The sequence below is a fragment of the Rhinolophus hipposideros genome, assembly GCF_964194185.1.
Source record: "Rhinolophus hipposideros genome assembly, chromosome: X".
Taxonomy (NCBI): domain Eukaryota; kingdom Metazoa; phylum Chordata; class Mammalia; order Chiroptera; family Rhinolophidae; genus Rhinolophus; species Rhinolophus hipposideros.
In genome coordinates, this window is record NC_138046.1 from 114005818 (window position 1) to 114031778 (window position 25961).

At 45.2% G+C, this 25961-nt stretch overlaps 1 protein-coding gene across 10 annotated transcripts in view; it reads left to right on the forward strand.

Annotated features, from left to right (window-relative positions):
- MAP7D2 (MAP7 domain containing 2) overlaps positions 1-25961 on the forward strand; it is a 106382-nt gene that overhangs the window by 44258 nt on the left and 36163 nt on the right. For 4 of the 10 annotated variants that reach the window (XM_081043497.1, XM_081043499.1, XM_081043505.1 and 1 more), the window contains exons 2-9: positions 1725-1802; positions 2936-3099; positions 9493-9604; positions 10442-10540; positions 12792-12902; positions 14717-14839; positions 17315-17469; positions 19135-19262. In XM_081043497.1, the coding sequence (XP_080899623.1) occupies positions 1725-1802; positions 2936-3099; positions 9493-9604; positions 10442-10540; positions 12792-12902; positions 14717-14839; positions 17315-17469; positions 19135-19262 (970 nt within the window). Of the gene's footprint in view, positions 1-1081; positions 1101-1724; positions 1803-2935; positions 3100-9492; positions 9605-10441; positions 10541-12791; positions 12903-14716; positions 14840-17314; positions 17470-19134; positions 19263-25961 lie in introns of those variants that run through there. The other 6 variants (XM_081043498.1, XM_081043502.1, XM_081043501.1 and 3 more) reach the window with 5 other exon arrangements.

Below are 25961 nucleotides of genomic sequence, written 5' to 3' on the forward strand. Positions count from 1 at the left end.
GGGTGGACGAGTAGATGTGGGCGCTGACAGAAGCATCTGACCAGGGCTCGTAGACTTTTCTTTGTAACTTTTCACAGAACATATTCTTAGTAATCAAAGTCATGAGGTAGAGACTAGAGCCTGGAAGTATTTAGAGAGAAGAAGAACCTTGCCTTTTCTCCCTGCTCCCCTTCCACTGGCTACATGCCTGCCTTTGAGCACTGTGTGTGCACCTTGGAGCCACTGTGGGTGGAGGGCAGTGGCCTGAGCTGTGTGAAGCAGAGATGCTTTAAGCCACCATGGTGGCTCCGTAGCCTGTCTTTCCTCAGTGACACCGACTTAGAGGAGAACACAATAACCAAGCAGAATGAAATTAGGGTTCCGCCTCCGTGTGGGAGCACAGTGCATCCCGGGGTCTGGGGATCTGTGGGGTCTTGAAAGTGTGTGGGGTTTAAACAGGTGCCGAGGTGGTGTGGGAAAGGGGGCATTTTGAGCTTTGAGGTGCTTGGAAGAAAGGTGCAGTGCTGAGGTCAAGCTGGGAAGAGAGTTTGGGGTACGATTGTGGGGGGCCGGCAGTGATAAGCTGAGAAGTCAGGCCTTGATAATTTTCATGCCGTTTGTGTTGTTGGTAGCTTCGTAATGATTGCGTTGACTGAAAACAAACATGGGGAGTGGCACTTGTAGTACAGGTTGATTTTCTAGTACTTGTCTGCCAGCGTTAATATCCCCGAGCCATAATCCAGGCTGCAAAAGCAGATGCTGGTGGGGAACCGTGACAATGCGGTGTTTATCGTTCCATCCGCGCGTGCCCTACACTGCAGTCCAGGCCCCCAGGCCCCTCCCCCGGACAGGGCGGGAGCCTCCCGGAGAGGGGCGGGCGCACTGTGACGTCAGCGCGTGACGCTGCCAGAGAGGAGCGCCCGGGCCCTGGGAAAGTGAATCTGGTTGTGCTAACACTCAAGCCGACTTCTCCCAAATGTTGTCCTGGAACATGGTATAAATAATACAAGTGACCGATTGTGACCAAGAGCACTAAATGATTTCTCATCCTAAAACAACCACGAAGAGCATTCATTTTTTATTTAGAATGCCCTTTAGAGGCCTGTAGAAGATGGATGGAGGTGAGGAGCTCCTGGGACGCTTCCCAGACATTTTAAGGGAACCACCATTTGTTCCATTTTATTTTTTGTAGATAGTCAAATGACAAATAGAAGTACATTACATTGCTTCTTTGTGATTCTAAAATGCTAAGAGTGACACTGGAGAAATGAAATCTAACTGGATTTTGTACTTCTCACACATGTCCCTCAGCAGTCGGCTGCTTCCAGATGGTAGAATGTTCACATTATCTGTGTCATCTTGGCGTCTGCTTTTGCGCTTCCCTCCCCTGGGCGCCAAGCGAGAGGAGGCCTGGTGGGCTTTTCTGCACACTGCCAGGCCTCTTGTCACCTGTAACATTTTCTGAGCCCTCCAGGGCCAAGCCCAGGGCTACAGGAATAGGGAAAGGGCTTGGTTCTCTGGGGCTGGCATTGGTGGGTGAATGTGGAAGTTGTGGGTGTTGCCCCTCAGCTCCCAGGGCAGGCCGTGTGTGGTGGGGAGTGACAGAGCAGGCCTCTGAGAACGAAGCACTGGTGGTGGGTGATGTGTGCCTGTGGCCAGACCCAGGGCGCAGGCCCGACAGCCCCTGGTACTCAACAGATAGGGAAAGACTGAAGAAGTGTTTGATTGTGTTTTCTTTCTCTTAGGCATGGATGGGTTTTTAAGATCCGATGAAAGACAAAGACTAGCTAAAGAAAGAAGAGAAGAAAGAGAAAAATGTCTTGGTAAGTTGTGCCCTTTGTCTGTTTAGGTCCAATGAAGTGGAGATACGGTGGTGTCTTATCTAGGGAGCCTTAGAAATCTGTGACTGAATTGGAAGAGACCTAGGACAGTTGTTAGATGAACGTGGAGAACTGGGGAGCCCACACCGTGGCTGGCACGGTCCCAGTTCAGTAATTCTCTGAACAGTTCATTTTCTGTCCCAGCAAACACTTAGCCTGTGCTGTGTTCCATGCACTGTGTTGTGGCTGTGGGTAGCATGGACAAAAACGAGAACCAGTCGCTGCCCCCACCCCTCAAGTACCCATTGTGTGCGCTCACTCAGGTTCTCACCAGGGCATCCAGAAGGGCCATCCTTGGGAAAAGTGAGAAATCAACATTAAGACGTTTTCTGTGTTAGAATGAGGAACACAGTCGAGAAAGGCTGTCTTATCTCTCATAGGCTATAGGTGGATAAGTACAGTGTGTCCCCACAGGGAGCTCTGACGTAAATAGGTAGTGATTTCCCCACTGAATTGAGACAAATGAGCAGCTTTCAAGTTCTGCTTCACTGCCTCCTGCTGGTGGGCTCAGGCGTTGCGTCCTCCAGGAAACCCTTCCCTGACTCGACCAGGTGGCGTTAAGGCCCCTTTAGGAATTATCTCATGGGGGAAGGCGGTCTTATTCGTGTTTACCCACCTTGCCTAGCTCGGTGTCTGGGGCGTGGAGTGTGCACAGTTAATGTGTTTTGAATGAACATACCCTTGCAAGTCATTTCTCAACCAGTGTATATATGATGGCTTAGCCAGTGTGACAAGTCTCACTTAATGATAACAACAATAGAAACAGCTCCCGCTGGAGGGGCACTTACTGTGCACTTTCTCTGCATTGTCTCATTCTGTCTTCATAATACTGATGATGCAAATGTAACAGTCCCCACTGCACAGAGGAGGAAACCAAAACAAAGAGACTATGTGGTTAACATGCCCAGGGTCACCCAGCTAGTGGCCGAGATCCCAGAACCCCTCATCTCAGTTACTGCAGCCCAAGAGCCCAGCAGACTTCATTCTTGGTCTCTTGCTTCTGTGTTTCTGGTTTTGATTCAAATAATGTGGGGGGCTCTGGTAATACCACCTCTCTTCCACTTTCCTTTCCCTAGCTGCCCGGGAGCAGCAGATCCTGGAGAAGCAGAAAAGAGCCAAGCTCCAGTACGAAAAGCAAATTGAGGAGCGATGGCGGAAACTGGAGGAGCAGCGGCAGCGGGAGGAGCAGAAGAGGGCTGCTGTGGAAGAGAAGAGGAAACAGAAGCTCCGGGAGGAGGAGGTAAGGTCCCGGAGCCCCAGGCTGCTTCTTCAGCTCGGAGGGCTTGGTGCTTAGGGCACCTCAGTGCCCTGCCCACTTCTGGGACGCGAGAGACATCTGCTCCTAAGCTCTCTCCTTGGCAGCTCCCCATGCCTTCTTTCAGCAGCGTGACACAGAATAGGAATGAAGAGATTTGTCCGTTTGCTGTGTGAACTTGGACCAGCCAGTGGGCTTCTCTGGGCCTTGAATTGCTTGTCTCTGAAGTAAGGGGGTTGGGTGTGGCAGTCTCCAAGGCCTCTCCCAGGGCTAACCTTTTCTGACTCTAGGACTCGGAGGGGAATGTGGATAGGAGCTGGGGAATGTAGACCTGGGGTTACGCTGGGGGTCCGTGCCTGCAGGGCAGACAGGAAGCTAGAGAAAGGGCTGTGAGGGTAGAAGAGAACTTGATCCTGTTATTCACCACTGGAAAATCAAAGTCTACCTTCAAATACAAAAACGCTAGTATATTTAAATTTTAATGCAGTTCCTTGCTTTAATCATCCTTTTTCTCCACTTACCTTTTTTAAAAGAAATGGAATGTAATTACCCCTACAGAGTCCTTTATGACTAAACTTTGAAAATATATTTAGAAAGCATATTTGGGATATAGATTTTCTTAACAAGTGTATTTTAAGGCTATAATCATAGCCTTGTATCAGGAGATGATCATTTTTTATTCATAAGGTATAATGACTCATCATTTAGTATGAACAATATAGAGGTTTGTTAATCGCCAACACTACAGGATAGAGAAACATTAATATACATTCAGTATTTTTTAAATCTCTGAATGGTTTATCATGATATTTACCTCTTCCTCTTTTTTTTAATTTGAAAAAACAAATATGCATGCACACACACAACTACACCCATCTTTGCCCACAAAGTGTTCATTTACATGGAGATTTCTTTGTTCTTCTTAGCGAATGACAGTCTAAGTAAGGGTCTTAGCTCGAGTTCATCGTTGCTAGCTGCAGCCTGGTCACTGTGTGGCTTCATTTGTTCCTGGTGCAAATCCCAGCTCTCCCAGCAGGCAGCTGATACCCAGCGGCCCCCCACGACCCTCTAAGTCAGTCTTCTAGGCCCAAAACAGAAGTGGTCACAGGAATTCAAGGAGGTGACTTTTGAAAGTACCCAGCAAAGCACTTAGCACAGAGTAATGCTAGAAATGTTTGATTCCCTTCGGTTACTTCAGCTGACCTTCTCTGAAGCAAGGTCAAGAGGGAGCTACCCAGAAAAGGTAATGGTACAAAGTAGGAAAAAAGCCACAGCGTGCTAGGCTGCTTCAGTAACCTGGGACAGATCTCTGTTTTCCCAGCCTGTGTGCAGTTGTCATGAGTCACTGGACTCATCTGGTTTTTCCCATCCTCCATTCCTTGACTCACAGCTTGTCTCCTTCCTCCTGGGTCTCTGTTTTGATTCCTGACATCCTGTGGGATTGTTGATTCCAGGAAGAGAGGGGTACTGTGTAGTCATGGGAGATACTTCCCAAGCCTGTGACACACGTGACAGTGGCACAGGGGTCCGCCTTTGAGGCACTCTCTGTCTGTAATTTTTCTTTATTGAACGGTAGTGCCGAAGGCATTTGAAATCAAGCTATCGGACTACCCCCACCCTTGCAGATGAGGGAATATCATGCCAGATGGATGGCCCTGATGCAGCTGAATCATTAGTGGTTGCTCTTCCAGATATGTTTTTATTTGCTTTGTGTGCTCCTTTTCATCACTAACATGGTGATGGTGGGGAACGGGGATGTTGCCTGACCCTCGTCAGCACAGACACAAGCCAGGCTTGCTTCCCTCTTCTCCCTGGACACAGCAGGGCAGAGCTGAGAGCTGAGTCTCCCGTGGTTGTGCAGCAACACAAGGCGGCAGCAGCCTCCCTCTGCCTCTGCTCCCACCCTCAGGGCCCCAGGAGACCCAGGTGCAGCTTAGGGACTTTCCACACCCAGATGGCTTGTTAACCTCACTGACTTCGGCGCTGTGCCCGTGCAGAGCCCTGTTTGCTGTTCTCCCGGGTGATCTTTGGAGAGGATGGATACGTCTGCACTACAAGAGCCCCTTTGCAAAGGAAACCCTCTGCATTTGCCCCCAAGGAGATCTTCAGGAGGGCCGCTGCCTCCTTGGCACGTGGCTGTGGGGATTCTCCATTTCAGTTCTTTTTGTCATTCTCTTTCTCTGTCAATCAGGGAGAAACTTCTGCAGGAAGATGGTTCATTCCATTGCAGCCCATTTTGCCCCTCTAGCTTGTTGGAAAGTGTTTGGGTTGCCTACCAAGTCCTACCTCTGTGGATCTGATACTAGGAGCTCATAAAAGGCCTGCTGACTCCCCTCCCCCACGAGCCCTGCCCTGGTTCCATGTCCCTAAGCTTGCCATGATCTTGCTCTTCGTAACTCCTCACATCTGTGCGGGTGAGCTCCAGACTTGGCCAGGAGGCCTCCTGTCTGCCAACATAGAAGTGGGCAACACAGACAGCCTGGCTCCCAGAGGTCTTGAGGTCTGAAGGCTGCTCAGGCCTATCCTGGAGAAGGGGGCGGGGGTCCAGTGTCCACTTGAGACCCTGAGTCTGAGCTCATTCTCTCACTAGAGGCTGCTTTCTCCTCAAGGTGGGTTCCTCCAACCCTCACACGCCCCAAGAATCGAGCTTATGGAATAAGCCCTTGTCACTTACCTGGGTTAGGGCTGACAACACAGTGTGCTCACCATTCTCCACTTGGGGAGTATAGCTTCCTGACTAGAGGCCCTGGAAAATGGAATCTGACAAAGCCAACTTCATGTTCCTCATGCTAAACTAATAACCAAGCAACGCTTCACTCAGAGAGTAGCTTCACCTCTACGAGTTACTGACACATCACAACTTCACATACTCTTACTGCTCGATACCTAACAAGACCCACCAGGCTGTAAACTGAGAAGTTTCTAAACTTACCTAAACAAAACTTTTCACTGTGCTGAGAGCTAACCTCTCCGAGGGCATTGGGCTTTCTGGTCAAATGTGGACGTCTGTTTGTCGAGAGAAAGATCCTCTGTGGAGTCCTGCTGAGGACCATTTGGGGGCCTGTCCCCACACTGTCATCCCCAGAACATGTTTAGTAAGGGCACTGGAAAAGGCACAGCCAGCCCTCCACTCCTGCCGGAGCTGCCTGGGCCATGCCCCGCTGGAGGCCTTTTATGGTGCTGTCCCGCTAGGCCAGCTCAGCAGGTCACTTGGTCATGATTGCCCGTCCTCTGAGTTCATCCAGGCTGATCTAGGGCCAGAGCTCAAAGGGTCAAGGGTGAGATCTCCTCATTCCTTCCTTCTACTAAGCCCTACCCAATAGAGGACATTCTAGGGACAAGAATCTACCTTGCTCTTTCCCCATCCTCTGTCGATCATCAAGAGAACCAGAACTTGGGAGGAATTGTGGTATGCGGAATGCAGCTCCAATATTTATTAATATTGCTCTTCTGATGTGACTGAACTTTCTCAAGCTCTCTCATGCTCAGCCTTTCCTCTAACCAGTGCTTCTCACAGTGCAGCCCCAGGACCAGCAGCACCAGTATAGCCTGGGAGCTTGTCAGAAATGCAAATTTGCAGCAGGCTCTACCTCAAACCTGCAGAATCAGAAACTCTGAAGGTAGAGCCCAGCAGTGGTGTTCTAACAAGCCCTCCGGGAACTCTGGTGCCGGCTCACTCTAGTTTGGGAACCACTCACTGCTCTACTCCCTGTTAATAATCTTCCTCTTCAGATTCGGATTCAGTTAGCATTGGCTCAGGACTTACTATGCTAGTCATTACCTTGTAGACTTGAGTGGTTTCATATGGGTAATATCTCCATTTGGGAGATGAGGAAACTGATGCTCAAGGATGTTAAACGATTAACTCAAGGTCACAGGGCTAAAAAGTGGCAGGCAGAGGTGAGACTTGAATCCATATGTCCTGACCCCATATCCAGGACTCTTTCCATTCTAGCACGGGAAGGGATAGAAAGATACACACACACACACACACACACACACACACACACACACACACACGTGTGTAATACTTTTTTCCAAGTCAAGTTGTCCTTTCAATCTTAGTTGTGGAGGACACAGCTCGGCTGTTGCTAGTTGCAGGGGGTGCAGCCCACCATCCCTTGGGGGAGTCGAACCGGCAACCTTGTGGTTGAGAGGATGCGCTCCAACCAACTGAGCCATCTGGGAGCTCAGCGGCAGCTCAGCTCAAGGTGCCGTGTTCAATCTTAGTTGCAGGGGGCGCTGCCCACCATCCCTTGCGGGACTTGAGGAATTGAACCGGCAACCTTGTGGTTGAGAGCCCACTGGCCCATGGGGGAATCGAACCAGCAGCTTTCAGAGTTAGGAGCATGGAGCTCCAACCGCCTGAGCCACCGGGCCAGGTCGGCGCCAGTTTTGTTTTTGACATGTTTGAATTACCCCATTCTGACGACTTTGAGTTCTATAAGTCCCCTTGACATGGAGCTTAGTTGCCACCTATTTTTTTATCATCTCTCCAATAGTGAGTGACACAAAGTGATTGTGTCTTCTCTTAGGGATAGCTTCATCTTCATAAGCCTATTTATGAAAAGGAATGAATCTCTAATGGTGGAATTTAGAGCAGCTCAGTGGATTGGGGTTGGATGGAGGTATTTTTTCTAAAGGTAACTAAAGAGTCTAGGAGTAGGTCTAGCTTTGGTAGAGGATTTCCTTCTAATTATGCCCCTATAGATAGCTGGTGATGTTGGCCTGGCGAATCTTGGTATTCTTTGTTCTCATTGGTCTCCTAGTAGATGAGGGACTATCTTGTGAGGTCCTTTTGGCATGTAGGAAATCTCCATAACCCACTGAATAGTAAATTCACTCTGAGGTGAAAGGTTTCAACATTTAAATTAGGTCATTGGTTAAACACTTTATGTTAAGTCCATCTAATTACTATTCAGCCCAGTCAAAGCAACCATACTTAAAATATCCAGTAGTGAAGTTCTAGCCCCTCCATGCCCCTAGCTTTCCTTGGGCAGACCCCCGGGGTTGGCTGGCAGAATTTAATAGGCCAGGGTCGTGAGGAAAAGACTCTGCCAGGAAATGCATGCTCATGATTACAGAGTCTCAGCCAAAATCTAGAGCAAATACAAATCTTAGATTTACAGAAGGAAATAAAACACTTTCTGCTCTCAGGTCCCTGGAGAGGCTGTCTCTTAGCAAAGTGCTATTCAGAGAGAAATTATGCAGAGGAGGCCAAGATGTGGAGAATGCTTATCTCATCCTTCTGGTGTAGGTAAAGGGATAGATCCCGGCATCTCCTAAGTGACCTTTCTCTGTTTCTAGTAAGTGAAATAAGGGAGTCTTTCCCTGACTCTAAGTCGCGGCTCTTTCGGTTGGTGCTGCTCTAACTTAATTTACCTTGTTTATTTAAGCCAGAAGAGAGTATCTTTTTGCTTTGGAGTTGGGCTAGGATTCTCCTGGTTCCTGGAGCTCCTGGGGGTGGGTGAGGGCCAGGGATGTCAGTGTAACTGTTTACCTTGCTTGTCTTCCTCCAGTGGAGGCAGGGAGAGGGTTTGGTATTTGCAGTGTCATTGGGGCGATGGGGAGTGTGGAATTGGAACTCCAGTGTCAAGGAAGTATTTGCCAGTAGTCAGGCCCAACTTTATGAAAGCGACAAATTGGGGTGATTGATACAGGAGGGTGCTTTTGGTAAACGTTCTGCTAAGAGAGAGCCTGCTTGTTTTTCTCTTCTGGCTAAAAGCTTTAGTTCTTCTTCCCACCTAACTTAGAATGCATAGATGCTTTATTTTGGGCTGGAAGATTCCCTACTTTTGTCTGGTAAATTCTGAAATATGTAGCATTATCCTCGGGAAACTAGCAGAAAAGTGTTACAATGTGGAAAACAATCGATTCCCCTTTAAGAAGCTCTGAGATGAAAATGGGGCTTTGCAAAATAGATCTCAAAGTCATTATATCGCCCCAAAAAGTTAGGCTTAAGGGTATAAAATTCAAATTCTATTTTAATTTAAATTTTCTCAAATCAGAATGCTTTCTGTGTTTTCAGCCAAAAAGCATGCAGTTGGTTCCAGAGCACGATTCCAGTTCTACTAAGTGGGGAAAACCGGGACTGGAGACAGGCCTGAAGGAGTTAATGCTTGTCTGGCATTATTCTTAAACAAATGGAGGCCTGGCTGCAGCAGCCTCGCCCAGGGATGAGGTGTTGGGGCTGGGAGCAGCACCAGCCGCATTGTTTATTCTCCACCCACTGAGAACTGTGGCTGGTGGGAGAGCACGTGTGCCTGGGCGGCTTTGATGCTGAGTACAGAGCCCCATTTGGTGACTCACCCCCAGCACTGAGGAGCGGCAGTCAGTGCTGTGGGCTTAATCTTGCTCTCTGTTGCATGAACTGGGCAGGAGCGGCTGGAAGCGATGATGCGCCGTTCCATGGAGCGCACGCAGCAGCTGGAGCTGAAGAAGAAGTGTTCTTGGGGAGCATCACTGGCTGCAGGGCCTGGAGGACGAGATGGTGAGTGTAGGGGCTGTTCCTGCATTGCAGGGCCCCAGGGCAGTGGGGAGATGGGGGGCACAGCCTGCAGGACCTGGGAGATGTTTTGTAGCAATCTGCAGGTACCTTTTTCAGATGTGATGTTTCAAACTGCCAAGCTTCCTGTTTATGCATTTGCTGTGAAGGGGATCTGTGCATTCTATTTGCTGGCAAACAGCAGTTGATACAATAACTGGGCTGTGAGGTAAAGCAAAAGAAAAGCAACGAAAATGAATGCGGATCCTGAGAGTCTGATTAACGGGATCCACCTGGCAAGCCCAGGGATAATCTGATTTCAGGGAAGGTAAAAGGGCAGCGGGCTAACTCACCATTGCAGCATGACTGGGCAAGGCTGGGCAGCAGTTACCCTCTAAAATGGGCTGAGGGTTTTCCCTCCTCATATTAATTTTTGTTGCTCTTTCGATTTTGTTTCAAAGTGACTTATTTATTTCATTATCTAATTCATACTCATCTTTAAATTTTCAAACGTTTAATTTAATGTATGGATTGTTACTAGCCTCTGGGTGGCTTTTCCCTCTGTTCCGTGTCTTTTCCTTGATCTTGTCACTGTATTACGAAGGAGTTGTATCCTAGCTCTTTCTGAGAGCAAATGGGTTTACATTTGTATATAGCTTCTTGGCTTTGGTGTATTGTGCTTTTGACCTTTTGTCAGTGCATATGCTTTATTTTTTTCTGATTTTGAGAAGTCAATAACCCATTTCAGTTACTTTTTCTAATTTCCTCAGTAGAAACTAAAATCAACCAGAAGTTGGGACTTTTTCCTTTTACCTTTCTTTGCTCTGATTTTTTGCTGTGTAGGTGAATCAGAAAATACCCCACCCCCTCCTCTAGGTTTAGCAGCCAGCACACTTCCTCTGGATCCGGGAACCGCTGCCGCCACTGCCGAGGCCACCAACGGTATAGCTCAGCATCACCGTGCCATGGCGTTTTGTGATGACCGTTCTGGTCACCCTCCTCCATCACCGTGTCTGTCTCAGCACTGTTACAATTGATTTCTTAGTCTGATCCCTTAGAACTTGTTTCCTAGCCATGTGAATGACATGCCCATATTTCTTTGTTCCTCTGTCATCGTGGAGCTGTGCATGCCTTACATCCTACTGCTCTGGGCACATTTCATCCTGAGCTCACTAACTTCTGCCTTGAAAAATCTTGTCACTGTTTGACTTTTGTATAGTTCGATCTTTCACACTCTCATTAATCATCAGTTTTGGGTATTAAATAGTTTCGTGTTTCAATCACTTCTGGTTACCAAAACCTGCGCTCACACAGAGTTCTGGGTGTTGATGCAATGGGTTTGAGAGGGAGTGTTAGAGAGTGTCTCAGTATTAACACCAGGGATCCTAACGAGATAGGTGAGCTTTGTTCTGGATTCCATCTCTCTCATAGGCTGTCTGCTTTGGATATCAGCCTGGGAGATTCTTAAGGTTCTAGATCAAAATAGTAGTTTAGTGGTTACCAGAGATGAGGGTGAAAGGGATCAGATAGATGGTGACAGAAGAAGACTAGACTCTGGGTGGTGAACACACAATGGGATTTATAGATGATGTAATACAGAATTGTACACCTGAAACCTATGTAACTTTACTAACAGTTGTCACCCCAGTGAACTTTAGTTTAAAAAAAACAGAACTAGGAAAAGTTGGTTCCCATTGAATAATGACTTTAGAAAGTCAACCCATCTTTGGCTGGCAAAGAAAAAACAAGATGTAAGAGGGATGTGGTATTTTCCAGCAATGCAGAAGATCAATTTATAACAATAGGAATAAATATCCTTGGTCCCATTATAATCTTTATTGGAGTTACCGAGTCGCAGAGACTTTGCTGCACTGGCCGAGTGAACTGTAGTGTGGGCACTGGCCCCCCCTCGGTGAGAGAGGCAGGTATAGTTGATAATTACCCCTTGGGAATCACACCCAGGGCCCAGGCCAGGGTGAGTGTGGTACTTGACTCGGGCACACAATTTAAGGGGACATCAAATATCTCACTAAACAACATAAAATAATACTTTAATCAAAATTACTGCCAGACAATCCATGATGAACAAAATATGGAACTTTTAAAGATCAGTGCCGCGCTGAGCCGTATTGGAGCCTGAAGCAAAGGGAAAAATGTGTTCCCCTACTTATATACATGGCTCCATGTAATTTCTAATGGTTAATTTTTTTCCAAAACATTAAACTAGTTGCAAAAATACTGAAAAATTGAAAAGTAGCTGTATTGAAACTCACATAATTTTAAGATTAAGTATGTTATTTATACCAAAACAGAATTTATTATAATTTTACCTCAGCTTAAGTTAAAAATTTTTAAGGTGGTCACTTGGTCAGAAGAAATTGTCAAACATGGCAATTCTCTCGTTTGAAAGCATGAGGAGAGGAGTAGATTTTGAAAATCTTATTGATGAGTTCGCTTCCTTTAAAGCCAGGGCACACATCTTTCCTTTTGGTTCGGGCTCCAATATGGCTTGGCAGGGCGCTGTCAGCACCTCTTCATTTGCTGTATGGTTTCGTTTAGAAACCACTCTAAAATAATGGCTGGAAGTGAAGAACACCAAACCGGGGACCGCATGTTAAAATCCTAATCATAAACAGTCATAGCATTTGAGAAAAGGCCCTTGTGACCCCCATCTCTTGATCAGAGGAAGAATCTAGGTACTAAAGGTTGTTTGCTTTAAATATCTCTCTCCTTGCCTTACAAATTACTTCTCTCCAACCTGAGCTATAGATAACGTTCAGAAAAAGTCCAGCTTCAGCTCACGCAGTCTCAGTCAGACCATAGAACATTCTCCAGTGGTGATTTGTCTCTGGGCCCAGGTTGGTTTTGTTTTCATGTGGTCTGAATACACTGAATAAAAGCCCCTGGACATAAGGAAATGATTTGCTGGTGGGATTAGCATGGCTTTAGTTGAATAGTTGGGTGAGGTTGAACATTTGAAATCGAAGAGAAGAACAGAGTTGAGATATTGAAGAGAAGATCTTGATTCAGACCGATGGCTGCTGTGCTCCAGGCATTTCCAATAGGCTGGGTAGATAACTGGATGATGGAAGCGGTTTAGAAGGCGTGTGGATGAGGACAGGAAGAACACTGGGATGTGTGTTTCTGTCTACGCTGGTATGGATACCAATGTGTTTAATGCGTTTCTCTGCAGCATGTGACAAACTTTCAACATCAACCATGAATTTGCCAAAGCAGACGGAGCCTCCCATGAGTAAGCGCCTGTCTTCATCCACCGTGGCAATATCCTATTCCCCAGACCGAGGCAAGTGAACGTGTAGACCTGGTCTCTCCAGTTTTCTTCTTTCTAGTGTGAGCGTCTTAATGCCAGTCTTTGTGAGAGCCCCTCTTGAGCCTTCTGCAAATACCTCCATTATCCTAGCCTTGTGGTCTGAATGTGGGAGCCCCAGGGCCTCACTGATAGGACTTTGGAAAGTGGCATCGCCCTGTAGAGCCAGGTGGGTGTTGTATAGAGATAGGAATTAATGCTGTTCTCCCAGTCTGAAAGAGACTATTCCATCTTACACAATGCATGTAGGAGTTGCCCTGCCCCGGAATTAATTGACCGGTGGGCAGATAACTGCCCGGTTATTGATGTGATATAGTCGATTAGCCAGAAACAGCAGAATTGATGAGGCGGAGGTACGTGGGAGACTTAGATGTGTGAAAAAATGGGGCTCTGCTACTGTCTGTGGTTTGTAGGCCTGCCTGCCCACTTCTGTTTTGAAAACAGAAGTTCAAAATTAATAAGAAGCCTTTAAAAGGGGAAAAGGATGGGTGGCCTTTTCCAGCATTCTGTTTTGAGGTAGGAGATGATATGTACAGGATGTGTGCCAGTTCCAGAAACTGAATAGATTTAAAACTGCTCGAGGCCTAATGGAGGCTCAGATAAGTCACTAAAAGTCTGAATTTATACCTTTCAGAGTGTGTAGGTTAAGGAAGGGGGGGAGCATTCCATGCATCAAATGTGTATTTTAAAGCATCATTGAAGAAGTGTCAGGTGCCAGCAGCGTATTTAACACATCAAGTCATCACCAAAGGGTGAGCAGAAGGATGTTTGTGACTTTGAAGAGGCCAGTGTGTCTTCCTGGTTGTTTTTCAATGGCATTGACCTTGCACCTCCAGCACAGAAGCCTGTCATGTGTCAGAGATCCCATAAGTGTCAGTGTGGCTGATCTCTGATTAGCTCATGGGTAAGCGTTGGAAACCTTGAATTAATTAAGAGCTGGATAAGAAAGCCACATGCTCATAACTCTATATAGCTGTTCCATTAGTGTATTCCTTATGTTTTCATGAATTCACATGGTTACAAATTGCACTGATTAATATGTAAAGATATCAGTATGTTACTATATTTTGTTGGCAACTGAATTATCTGCTTGTGGATTATAAATTGAAAATTTTAATTCCCAAACCATTTACTGGCTATTTGGTACCCAAAGAATACAAAATAATGGAAAAGTTAATCCATTACCATATAATGCATTCCCAAACCATCAAAATGACATTTCAGTCACTGAATTTTGGATTATGAATTAAAGCTGGTAATCAGCATTAAAGCTGATAATCAGTTGACTATTTTTATTTTTTGTGCTTTTCACTTAATTTTTGCCCTTATTTACATGGAAAAATTATGAAAGGATGCATATTTATACATTAACAAAATCAGTGTGTTATGAAGTGTTTTTCAACAGAGGACCTAAAACAAGTGCTTTTTAGGATTAGTCTTTTTTTCAATGTTAGGTCTACTTGGTGAGTAAATGGTTTCTCCAGTCTGTATTACGTCGTGGGAGACGGGCTCATTCTCTCTGAGTGATACAGGTAGTACTGTAATAGCATACTGAATGAGTGCTGGCCCCCAAGAGGATTAACGCACTTTCACACTCTGGATGGACCATCATTTGTTTTATTTTACTCTAACGAACTCTGAAGCCATCCATTGCTAGAATATTTTTATTTTCCACATTTGTTCTACACCCAAAAGTTAATTTGCATCATGCACTGTGTCATTTTAAACAGTTTTGTTTTGTTTTGTCTTAATTTTGCTTTTTAAAAATTTTGTTTGGTTCCATTCCTCAGCTCATCGCATGCACCTTAGTCCCATGGAAAGCTTTCTTGTTATGCGACTGTTGACACCTACACAGGCTTCTTTAGCCAGAAGCAGAAGTACATTCATGCTCTCTGAGCAGGCCAGTGACTCAGGTAAAAGAGGCCATGCTGGTGACACTGAGGAAAATGCCAGAACTGGTGTTGGTTAGCCTAAGAATTATTCCTGAATTTATGTATTTTGCTTCCCATTTGCTGGTTTTGTGAAATGTCTTCAACAGTTAATTACATTTTCTATCCACCGGTGTTTTGCTACTGCTATGTTTCTTTTCTTTTAAGTGTCACAAAGGTGAGTAAATTGTTTTATCATTGAGGGCGTATAGATTAGAAAAAAAATCTACTTCATAAACTGTGGAGATTAGTAGACTTTTTAAAGAGACGGTTTGGCAAGTAGTCTATAAACCACAGTCTCTGGAGTCCCATAACCAACTCTGCCACTTAGTAGTTCTTGCCACTTTGGGTAAGTTAATTAACCTCTCTGAGCCTAAGTTTCCTCATCTGTAAAATGAACTCATTCTAAATTGTCATGAGGATTAAATGAGATAGCACAATGATTGGCACGCTAAGAGCTTAGCAAATGTCTAGAGCCTTGCTACTCAAGGGTTGGTCCGTGGGCCGGAACCGTCCGCATCACCGCGGAGCTCGTTAGGAAGGCAGGCTCTCAGGCCCCACCAGTCTGAGACGTCTCAGACTGACATCTGAGAAACACTGGGCCGATGACACCATCAAAGCCCTTCCTTGAACAAAGCGGATCAAATCATCATGGCAAGATGAATGAGGGCTGGCATTCTCTGTGCATAGCAATGCTATGTCCGTATTAGGGTAGGTCAAGTCTCAGTTCCCAAGGTAGTATATTCAGTAAGATGACATATAAATGGCATATGATCCTCTACCTAGTTTCATCTATTCCCGAGTGGTTGTGCTATTTCTACCAAGAAGATATACAGGTGACCAATAAGCACATGACAAGATACGCAACATCATTAGTCATTAGGGAAGTGGAAATGAAAAATCGCAATGAGATGCTACTTTACATTTACTAAGATGGCTAAAATTCAAAGAAAAAAGGAAAATAATAAGTTTCGGTGAGGATGTGGAGAAATTATTACCTTTATTCATTGCTGGTGGAAATGAAAAATGGTGCAGTTGCTTTGAAAAACAGTCTGGCAAATTCTTCACAAAGTTAAGCATCAAGTTACCATGTGACCTAGCAATTCCACTCTAGGTGTAGAGGCAAGGAAATTGAAAACATATGTTGACACAAAAACTTGTACACGAGTGTTCTTAGCAACACTATTCCTCATAGCCACAAAGTGTAAACAACCCAAATAATGGATAAATAAAATGGTGGTATAGCCATAGAGCAGAATATTATTCAGCCATAAAAACGAATGAATTACTGATACATATTACGTGATGAACCTTGAAAACGTATGCTCAGTGAAAGAAGCCAGACATAAAACGCCACAAATGGTATGATTCCATTTATATGAAATGTCCAGAATAGGCAAATCCAGAGAGACAGTACATCCGCAATTGCTAGGGACTGAGGGAGGGGGCAGGGGAGTGAAGGCTTAATGGGTACGGGGGTTCTTTTTGGAGTGTTGAATTTGGGGTATGGAATTAGACTACTTATTGTTGCACAACCTTGTGATATACTAAAAACACTGCATTTTAAAAGGGTGAATTTTATGGTGTATGATTCATATCTCAAACAAATAAATACAAACTTTCTGGGAAGTAGGAACTATCCCCATTTTGAGAAGAGGAATGTGTCAGGAGATCCCCAAGACCACTCCCAGGATAGCTGATTGTCTAGAAGGACTCATAGCCATGATTTATTACACTGAAAGGCTATAGAGCAAAATCAGCAAAGGGAAAAGGCGCATGGGATGAAGGCTGGGAAAGACCAGGCACAAGCTTCCAGAGTCCTCTCCCAGTATGCACACACAGGACACATCCCCCCAGCAATGAATTGTGACATACATGAAATGCTGCCAACCAGGGAAGCTCGTTAGAGACTCAGTGCCTAGGGTTTTTATTGGGGGCTGGTCACATAGGCACCGGTGCCAGGCCCAGACCCAAATTCTAGACTCTGAGAAGGAAAGCAGAAGTCATGTTTGTATAGCTTAGACACAGTGAGCTACTCATAGTTAATGGTGAGAATCCTCCTGAAATCAAGGGCCACCCTGGTAAGGAGGCTTTTCCAAGGATAGCGGTGAGGCTTGCTGTGTTAACTCTTTCCACACAAGGAAGTTCCCGGTTAGAGAGGTTAAGTAACCTGCCCAAGGTGATCCAGTTATTAGGTGGCAAGTGTTAAGTCTGTGTGGCTCCAAAGCCCAGACTTTGAACTCCTAAAACGAACTGGATGGACTCCTGTGCATTGAGTGTGGGAGTCTTTTAAGATAGAATCCCTTCTGTGCACGTGAGGAAAAGTATGGTGGTGTTTGGAGACTGTGGATTGCCTGTGTCACGTTTTAACAGAAATGTGGTGTTCTTCCCAACTTCCTGCTCGCCCTGCTTTTTCCGTCTGTACTCCGTCTCTCTGGCTCTTATACTGTAACTCTCTAGTATTCCATGCCTGTCCTCGTGTAGCTCCTGCCGGCCCTCTTAAATCTTCCTACAAGTCTTCTCCCACTCGGAGCACCGAGAGGAAGAAGACTGCATCTACATCCAGTGTAGGAGATGCTGGGAAAGCGGCCCCTGCAGGAGCGGAGGCCTCTCCGGTAGGTTTAAACCCACCCGCTTACCCCCGGGACTGGATGATCCAACAGCACGATCGCTCCGGGCACTCCACCTGGCTCTCTGTGTCTCCCAGTCTCCAGGGGCTGCTCAAGGGGCAGATGGGGTTTAAAATTTCGCCCAACCTTTGAAAATCATGTAACTTTTTGTACCCTCCTAAATCTTAGTGCCTTGGGGCAAATTCCAAAAGACCTTCTGCTCATTGTGGTCTTCCCTCCAGAGGACAGAAGTCAGAAGGAACGTTCTAAGCGTCTTCTGTCTGCTTTATTAAAGTTGTCTGATTCTGGGCCAGTCTTGCCTCTATAGGCAACTAGAACTGAAGTTCTAGGTCAGCCTTCGTCTACAACAGTGCCCTTTAAACATGTTTGCTGTCATACTGACACCACCAGCGAAACAAATGTTGAGCAGGTACCCCCAATTATGTATATTTACTTCGGAATTATACATATTATACTACTTTTGTTAGTTATCACTTGATATGTAATAAATTACCCCAAACCTTAGCAGCTTAAAACAAATGTTTATCACGTTATTGGTCAGAAATTGAGGATGGCGTAGCTGAGTGGTTCTGGTTCAGGGTCTCTCATGAGGGCGTGCTCAGGGTGGTGACCAGGGCTGCCGTCACCTGAAAGCTCTGCTAGGGCTCTTCCAGGATGGTCCGCTCACATGGCTGTGGGCAGGAGGCCTCAGTTTCTTACGGCACAGACCTCTCCGTAGAGCTGCTTGCTCTATGGCTCCAAATGGCATGACATCTGGCTTACCCCAGAGTTAGAGAGAGCGTGCAATGCCTTTTATATGCCGGCCTCAGATGTTGCACACTACCACTTTTGCAAGTCGCTCAGACCAACCCACAGTCAACGGGGAAGGAATTCAGCTCCACCTGTTGAAGGGAGGAACATCCAATGATGTACGGACTTACTTTAAAACCACCACATTACCATATTATTGGACATTTATTTTCATAATGCCATTATTCATTTTTTAAAATCCAGTGTGGCCCTGACTTTTTCACATGAGAAATGACCCTCGGGTTTTACTGTGGGGTGGGTTCCTGGGGAAGTGGACTGACGTATGTGAGTATGGGGGCCAAATGAGGATTTGCTGCGGAAAGGTGCGATAGGGAAAGAAGGGAAGCACCCTTGTGGAGCACCCACTGTGGGCCGGGCACTGAGGCCTGTGCCTCTGGCCTCTTGCCAAAAAAGGTCATGGGAAGACATAGAGGGATGGGTGGGATTACAGGCCCCGTCATACCGGGTACACTGTTAGGATCCACAGCTCACTGTCTTGGGTGTTATAACCACATTTGCACCCACTTGTAACTTTTTTCTAGTGATTATAGATCTTTGTACTCTTTTCAGTTTCTACATATCCAGGACCGTAACGTGGTTCTGTGGTTAGCTCTTTGCAAGATAACAAGGTGAAGGAAATCTTTGCATTTTGAGGCGATTTTTTTTTCTTAATTGGGTGACCTAAATATGATGACCTCATGGTGTTTCTCTGCAAATAGTCCCATTGTGGGGAGCACTATAGCTTCATATGGATGCTGCTGAAAGAAAGCTGTACATTCACTTCCATCTGGGGTATTTTTAGAAATGGTAGAAGTACTGCTAAGTGTGGGCCATGGCTGTCCTATTCTATGTCCTCTACAGACAGAGAAGATGAAGAAGGGGCCACGAACAACAGCGTCCAGTCCCAGCATGGGCCCCGGGTCCCCTCTGAGAAGATGTGAGATGCCAGGAGGCATGTCTAAGAGATCATCTTCTCCCGTGACACCCAAGTAAGCATCTTTCTTTCCCCTTTGCCATAGTTGGACGATGAAAGCAGTTTGGTGGGGCTCTGTGTGGTGCAGCGTGTACCTCCTGCTCTCCCATGAGGTGTGGCCAGCTCTAAGAGGGGAGCAGGAGGAATGCTGGACTGTGAGTTATGGCCTTCTCTCTGAGCATCCTCTGGATGCATGATGGGCTCTTAAGGAGTTTTGTTACCTGGTAAATATGGGACTCTTAGTTACTGAGATGATCTATTCAGCATTTTCTCTTTAAGTCCATCAATTCCATTCTGCTTTTCTGGAAGTTTCCTTTTGTATCCTCCAACTTCATCTGGAGTGATGTGATTACCTTGTGCTTGGGCGCTTGAGCTCATGGGTACTCTCTCACTCTCCCCTCTCTCCTCTGTCTCTTTCAAAGAGAGATAGTAATAACTTGTCAGCCACCTTTAGCAGTATGTTTTAATGAAGCCATTATATTTTTTTTATTAAGAATTGGGTGAACTCACCAATGACACCGTGTACCTGAAAAACAGATTCACACAGTGTGACCATTGTCTTAAGTCATTAAAATGTTTTCGTGACTGTAAATGACAAAAATGTCTTGGTGAGTAACAAAATCCAACAGTAGAATGGAAACATCTTCAGTAATACTGACAGAGAAAGAGAAGTATGATTTTAACTTGGGAAAATAGGAAACTTTTATATAGAATCATAAAACTTGTTTAGTGCATCAGTTTGGTTCAGAGAACAGGATAAAACACAAATTTAATGAACACTTGGGAATTTATTAAAAGTATTTCAAGGTGACGTCAGCTCTTATTTCTAATTTGTTGCTTCCTAACAGAGACATTTTCGTGATTGTTTTGCTCAGAGGTCATTATGGTTTCCATAGACTACTAATTCTTGCTATTGCTGTCTCCGTCTTCCACATGGAAAAGCCTTCCACAGCGCGTTGCTGAATTAATAGCATTTTGGCTTTTTGTTTTGTTTTTAAGTCCACTGCGTCCTTTCTGTGCTTGTATTGCCTGTCTTTGGTTATGGTATTGCTCTCTTGCAAACTAAATCTAGGTGGGCTATAAGGTCTCTGTCTTATCTGAGCCTTCCATTCACGTCACTTCTCTGGTGTCAGTTTGGGACATTGACATTAACAGAGAGAAAAGCCTGCTCATACTGGGGTTTTTCCATATTTTACCGCCCTCTTTACGGGACATTGACTCATGGTCCCTGCATGGATAGTAGCTGGCAAGTTTCACCATCATCATTGTAAATTCCACTGAGGTGAACGAGGGGTTGTTGTCCTCTGTAGAGATGAGAATTTGATTTTTGGAAGCAAGCTCTCAGTGGGCTCTGTGGTATTTCTTTGAGGTTGAAATCTGGACCATTGTGGTTTAGGAACTCTTTTATTTACACACACACACACACATATATATCTTCCATATATAAACACCTTTTATTATATATATATATATATATGTATCCTCCATATATATGTATATATATAAAAGAGTTCCTAAAATATGTGTATATTTTATTGTGGTATAGTTGACATATAACATTACATTAGGTTCAGTTGTACAACATAATGATTTGATACATGTATACATTGCAAAGTGATCACCGCAATAAGTCTAGTGACCATCTGTCACCATACATAGTTACAAAAGTTTTTTTCTTTTTTTTCTTGTGATGAGGACTTGTAAGATTTACTCTCCCTATCAAATTTCAAATATTTAGTACAGTATTATTAACTGTACTCATCATGCTGTATATTACATTCCCATGACTTATTTATTTTATACCTGAATGTTTGTGCCCTTTGACTCCATTCACCCATTTCACCTACCCCCCATCCTCCCTTCCCTCTGACAACCACCAATCTGTTACTGGTATCTATGAGCTTGTTTTTATTTTGTTTTATTTCTTTGTTTTGTTTTTTAGATTCTACATATAAGTGAAATCATACAGTATTTGTTTTTCTCTGTCTGACTTATTTCACTTAGCATAATAATCTCAAGGTTCATCCATGTTGTCACAAATGGCAAGATTCCATTCTTTTTTATGGCTGAATTATATTCTGTTACATGTATGTGCCACATTATCTTTATGGAGCTATTTTATGTTTTAAAGGATACATCGTCTGAATTTTATAGAAAAGCTCTCTCTGACCAAAGAGACATGAACAAAATCTCAGGCTTGCTTTATACAGTTTAGTGTAGAGAAACTTAAAAAATTTTCCCTCTCTGCAGCAGTAGAGACTACCTAATAGGTGCTTGATATAGTATACTGGTGGAATGAATGAATTCAAGTCACTGTGCCAGACACTTCAGAGAATTTCTAGATGAGGATAGTCTCCTCTTGAATAGGCCCCAAGAAAGGTAGGAGGAAGATGTGGGCACAGAGGACAATCCAGGCCTAGACCAGAGAGGGAGCTGTCCGCCTTGAACTGCTCATCTCTCAGGACGCAGCTCAGCCGTCATCCTCTCCAGAACCAGCCAAAGCTGAATTCATCCCCTTCTCTGTGCTCACAGAGCGTCATGTGCAGACCTCTGTCATTCATCCATTCATTAAGTACCTCCAGAGCATCTGCTCTGTGTGCGGTGTTCTGTTGTCATAGAGCCTACCTGACAGTGCACAACAAATAACATCAGGTGGCGAGAAGTTAAAAAATATAACCAGGTCAGATGACAGAGAGTGATGGAGGGGAGTAGCTAGATAAGGTAGTCAGGATGACTTCTCTGAGGAGGTGACATTTGAATAAAACCCTGCATGAAGTGAGGCAGCAGACCACATTGTTCTGTGCCTCACTGCACTGTGTCACCTCCTGCCGTGTGGGTGGGTCACACGGTTGCACAGTAAGTGCTCAATAAGTATCCTTGGGATGAAAGCCAGAAGGGAGGAGAGCCTGGAGAGTGAGGGCAGACTAGGCTGGCTGGTGTGGGCCGTGCTAGGACCAGTCCTGCCCAAGGATTCTGGCCCTTGGCCTCCTCTTCCTTTAGGGGCCATTCATAGGTTTATTCTCCCACGGATCAGTCCCTTAAACGTTCGCTTTTCTGGGCTGCATATTTCACTTCGGGAATTCTTAAAGGATGAGGGATGCTGGCTTCTGTACTGTGCTACAGGGTATTCCTGGCACATCAGCCAAGAGAAATGATTGGAATGACCTAGATTTTCAGAGCCCTATACGTGTCATCTCTAGTGCAAGCAGGAAAAATGGTAAACTCGAACGTGGCTGGACTTCTTGGGTACTGTCCAGACTACCAGAATCATCTCCTTAAGAGGAGCCCTGGGGATAGAAGTTGCTCGGGTGCCCCTAAATCAGAATTACATGTTGAGAGGTCTAAGGAGAAGCAAACGTTTTTTGATTTTAAGAAGTTTAGAAGGAAAGATAGTTTCTCCCTGGGTGAAAATTGATAGCTGAACCACACTGGGTATGGACTGAGTTTCAGAAATGTCGGAAGTCAAGTAGACTGTAAGTAAATTCTGAAAATCGAACCCAATGATACAGCAGTGAAAAAGAATGGATTGCAGCCGCCCACAACCAGTGGGTGGATCTCAGGAACATAGTGTTGAGCAGAAAAAGGAAGTTGTAGAAGAATGCCATTTACATATATTGAGTTCTCAGATGTGCAAAAGTAAACAGTGTTTTTTTTAAGAATGTAAATGTGCTAAAATGGTCCTTAGAAAAAGTAAGAAAATGGCAAACGTGAAATGCAAAGTGATGATGGCCTCTGAGTAAGGAGCGGAGAGGCAGTCATGGAGGGGTCACACGGGAATTTCCGGCATGATTATAATATCTTTCTTTGGAACTAGTTGGTGGGCATATCGGCATTTGTTATATCATTTTTTATACCTTTCATATTTTATAAGTACTCTTTTGTATACTCAATATTGAAGGAAGACAATAAAAAAGAAACACTTGCTGTTATAAATGGTGTCACAAACAAAATAAACCCTAACCAAAGTGACATTTTCAACCTTCCCTCTGTGCACACCAAGTGTGTGATCTTTAAAGCACGCTGGATGTGACGTGGCTTTGGGCTTGGTTAGTCCCTTTGAACTCTCATCCAGAAACCCAGACGGGTTATGTGATGAATGGCTCTGACAGTGCATTGTTCTCCTCCCGGATCTTGGATAAACTAAGCCACTGTTGGGTGACGGTGCATGTTAATGGCATTGCTCTTTTAAGCGTTCAAGTTTATTTTCATTGTTCGCATTGTTGGGTACTTGTATGGGTTTTAGAAAACTAGCCTCAGCAACACTCTCAAAAGATTGTGGACGGAGGGAGCATAGCTTTCTTCTTGTAACCTAGAGGGAGGAAATCAAGTGTGGCCGAGGGGACTGAGCCAGCCTCTCAGTGTCAGTGCTGCCTCTACTCCCAGTTCTTCAGTGTGAAATACTGGCTAATGGTCTCAGGTTCTTAGAAACATATTCCAAGTCAGTTTGGTCATGATGATGCAGAATGTTTCACTTCTCTATTGGTGCTGTAACAACTCCCCCCCCCCCAAATTTAGTGGCATGAAGCAACAGTATGTTATTAACTCTTACAGCTCTGTGACTTGGGCTTACAAGGAGGGTCTGTCTTTGGGTCTTTTGGGTGGTTGCTCTGTGGGTTGACTTGGGCTCATCACGTGGTTTTCACCTGGGGTCTTCCATGCAATTCCAGTGCAGTGTCAGCTGAGGCTGCAGTTAGATTAGGGCTCAACTGAGCTTGAGGTCCAAGATGGCCCCTTCACCTGCCTGGCATTTGATGCTGGCAGTTGGCTGCAGCTCAGCTGGGGCTGTTAGCCGGAATAGAATGCCCAGATGTAGCCTCTCCATGACTTAGACACCTCACAGCATGGTATCTGGGTTCCAAGAAGGAGTGTTCCCAAGGGTGGGTATCTCCCAGTACTGGAAGTGGAAGCTGCCAGGCCAGTTACGGACTATGCCACGAACTGGTACAGCATTCCTTCTCTGCTGTGTTTTATTGGTCAGAGCAGTCAGGCCAACCCAGATTCAGTGGGATAGAGAAATAAACTCAAAAGGTCATGCGGGATGGGAGGGGGTATTGTGGCCGACTTTGGAAAATACGATCTGCCAAAGATCATCACTTTCATAGTTAGCTTATACCTTAGATCGATGTTGTATCAGGAACCTGGCCTAGGTTCATTTCACTTTGTCATGCAGTGGAAACAAAACAGATTTTATTTGTCCCTATGAGGAAAAAAATTAAGAGCAGGTTTTCTGGAGGGCCCCAAGTGAGGACTTTGCACCCGGATGCACACGGCTCCTGGAGCCGGCCTATCCCTATGGTGGTTAGGGCACTGCTCAGTCGTTCCTGGGGGCCCTTCCCATAGGCCCCTCTGGTGGGTGTGTGACGTGGTTATCCCTGCCCACACATGAGCGTCTCCAGTGGATCACTGCTCCCTGCACTGGCAGTTTAACTTGTTTTTGCCACCACCATTCCCAAATAGGCTTTTACATTCTCACCTGAAAATTTTCTTGAAAAGGATCATTGAAAATGTTAAGTTATACCCCTTCCTGACGGTCATACTTCCATACTCACCCAGTCCATAGTTCTATATTTTTCAGTCTTACCAGAGGGTAGAGTTTAGACCAGTTTTTAAAAGCCTTTTCATTGTGAAATCATTTCAACCCTACAGAATTGCAAGACTAGAACAAAGAACTCCTGTATACCTTTCATCCTGTTAACATTTAGCCACATTTGCCTCATCATTCCCGTCTCCCTACTCTCGTTCACTCTCCATAGACACAACACGCACGCGCGCGCGCGCACACACACACACACACACACACACACACACAGATTTTTCCTAGAACCATCTGGGAGTAACAGACGTCATGACCCTTTACCCGTAAGAATGAAGACACTGTTTTGTATAACCACAGTACAATGGTGAAAATCAGAAAATTTAACTTTGACATAATGTTGTTACTTAATTTACAGTCTATATGCCATTTTTGCCAGTTGTCCCAATGAGATCCTTTATAGCATTTTTTTTTCCTGGTCCAAGATCCAACCCAGGCTCCCACACTGCATTGCGCTGTCTTGTCCCTTTAGTCTCCTTTAATCTGGAACAGTTCTGCAGCCTTTCTTCTTCATGACCTTGACATCTTAAACGAGCACAGGCCAATTATTTGGAGGACTGTTCTCACTTTGAGTCGGTCTGCTGTTTCCTCATTAGAGGCAAGCTGTGTGTTTGGGGCTGGAATGTCACTGAAGGGATGTGACCTCCTTCTCTGCATCGTATCAGGAGGCCAGGGTGTTGGGTTGTTCCATTACTGGTGACGGCAACTTCGATCTCTTGGTTAAGGTGATAGACACAGGTTTCTCTGTTGTTATCAATTGTTCTTTTCCTCTCTGAGAAGGAATAAACTGTGACCGTAAAGAGAGGCTTTTCAGAATGTTGGCTGAGCTGTGCTGACAAGGCCACAGCCCCCTGCTGTCCTGTGGGTGGGCTGTGTTCACCGTGCCTGGCGTCAGGTGGTTTTGGAGAAAATAGAACTAGATTCCAAGATGTGCAGGAAAAAAGCCCTTTGGGATTCTGCTTTGCAGTAAGCTCGTGTTCAAAAGCGTGACAACGCTCTCCCAACAGTTATTCTTGCTGCTCCACTTACAGAGGTGTTTGTTCATATTTCCTCCAGTCCTGGAACCACAAAGGGTTATATAATCCTGCCTTGTGCACCGGGAAGGCCTGTCTCTCCCACCCC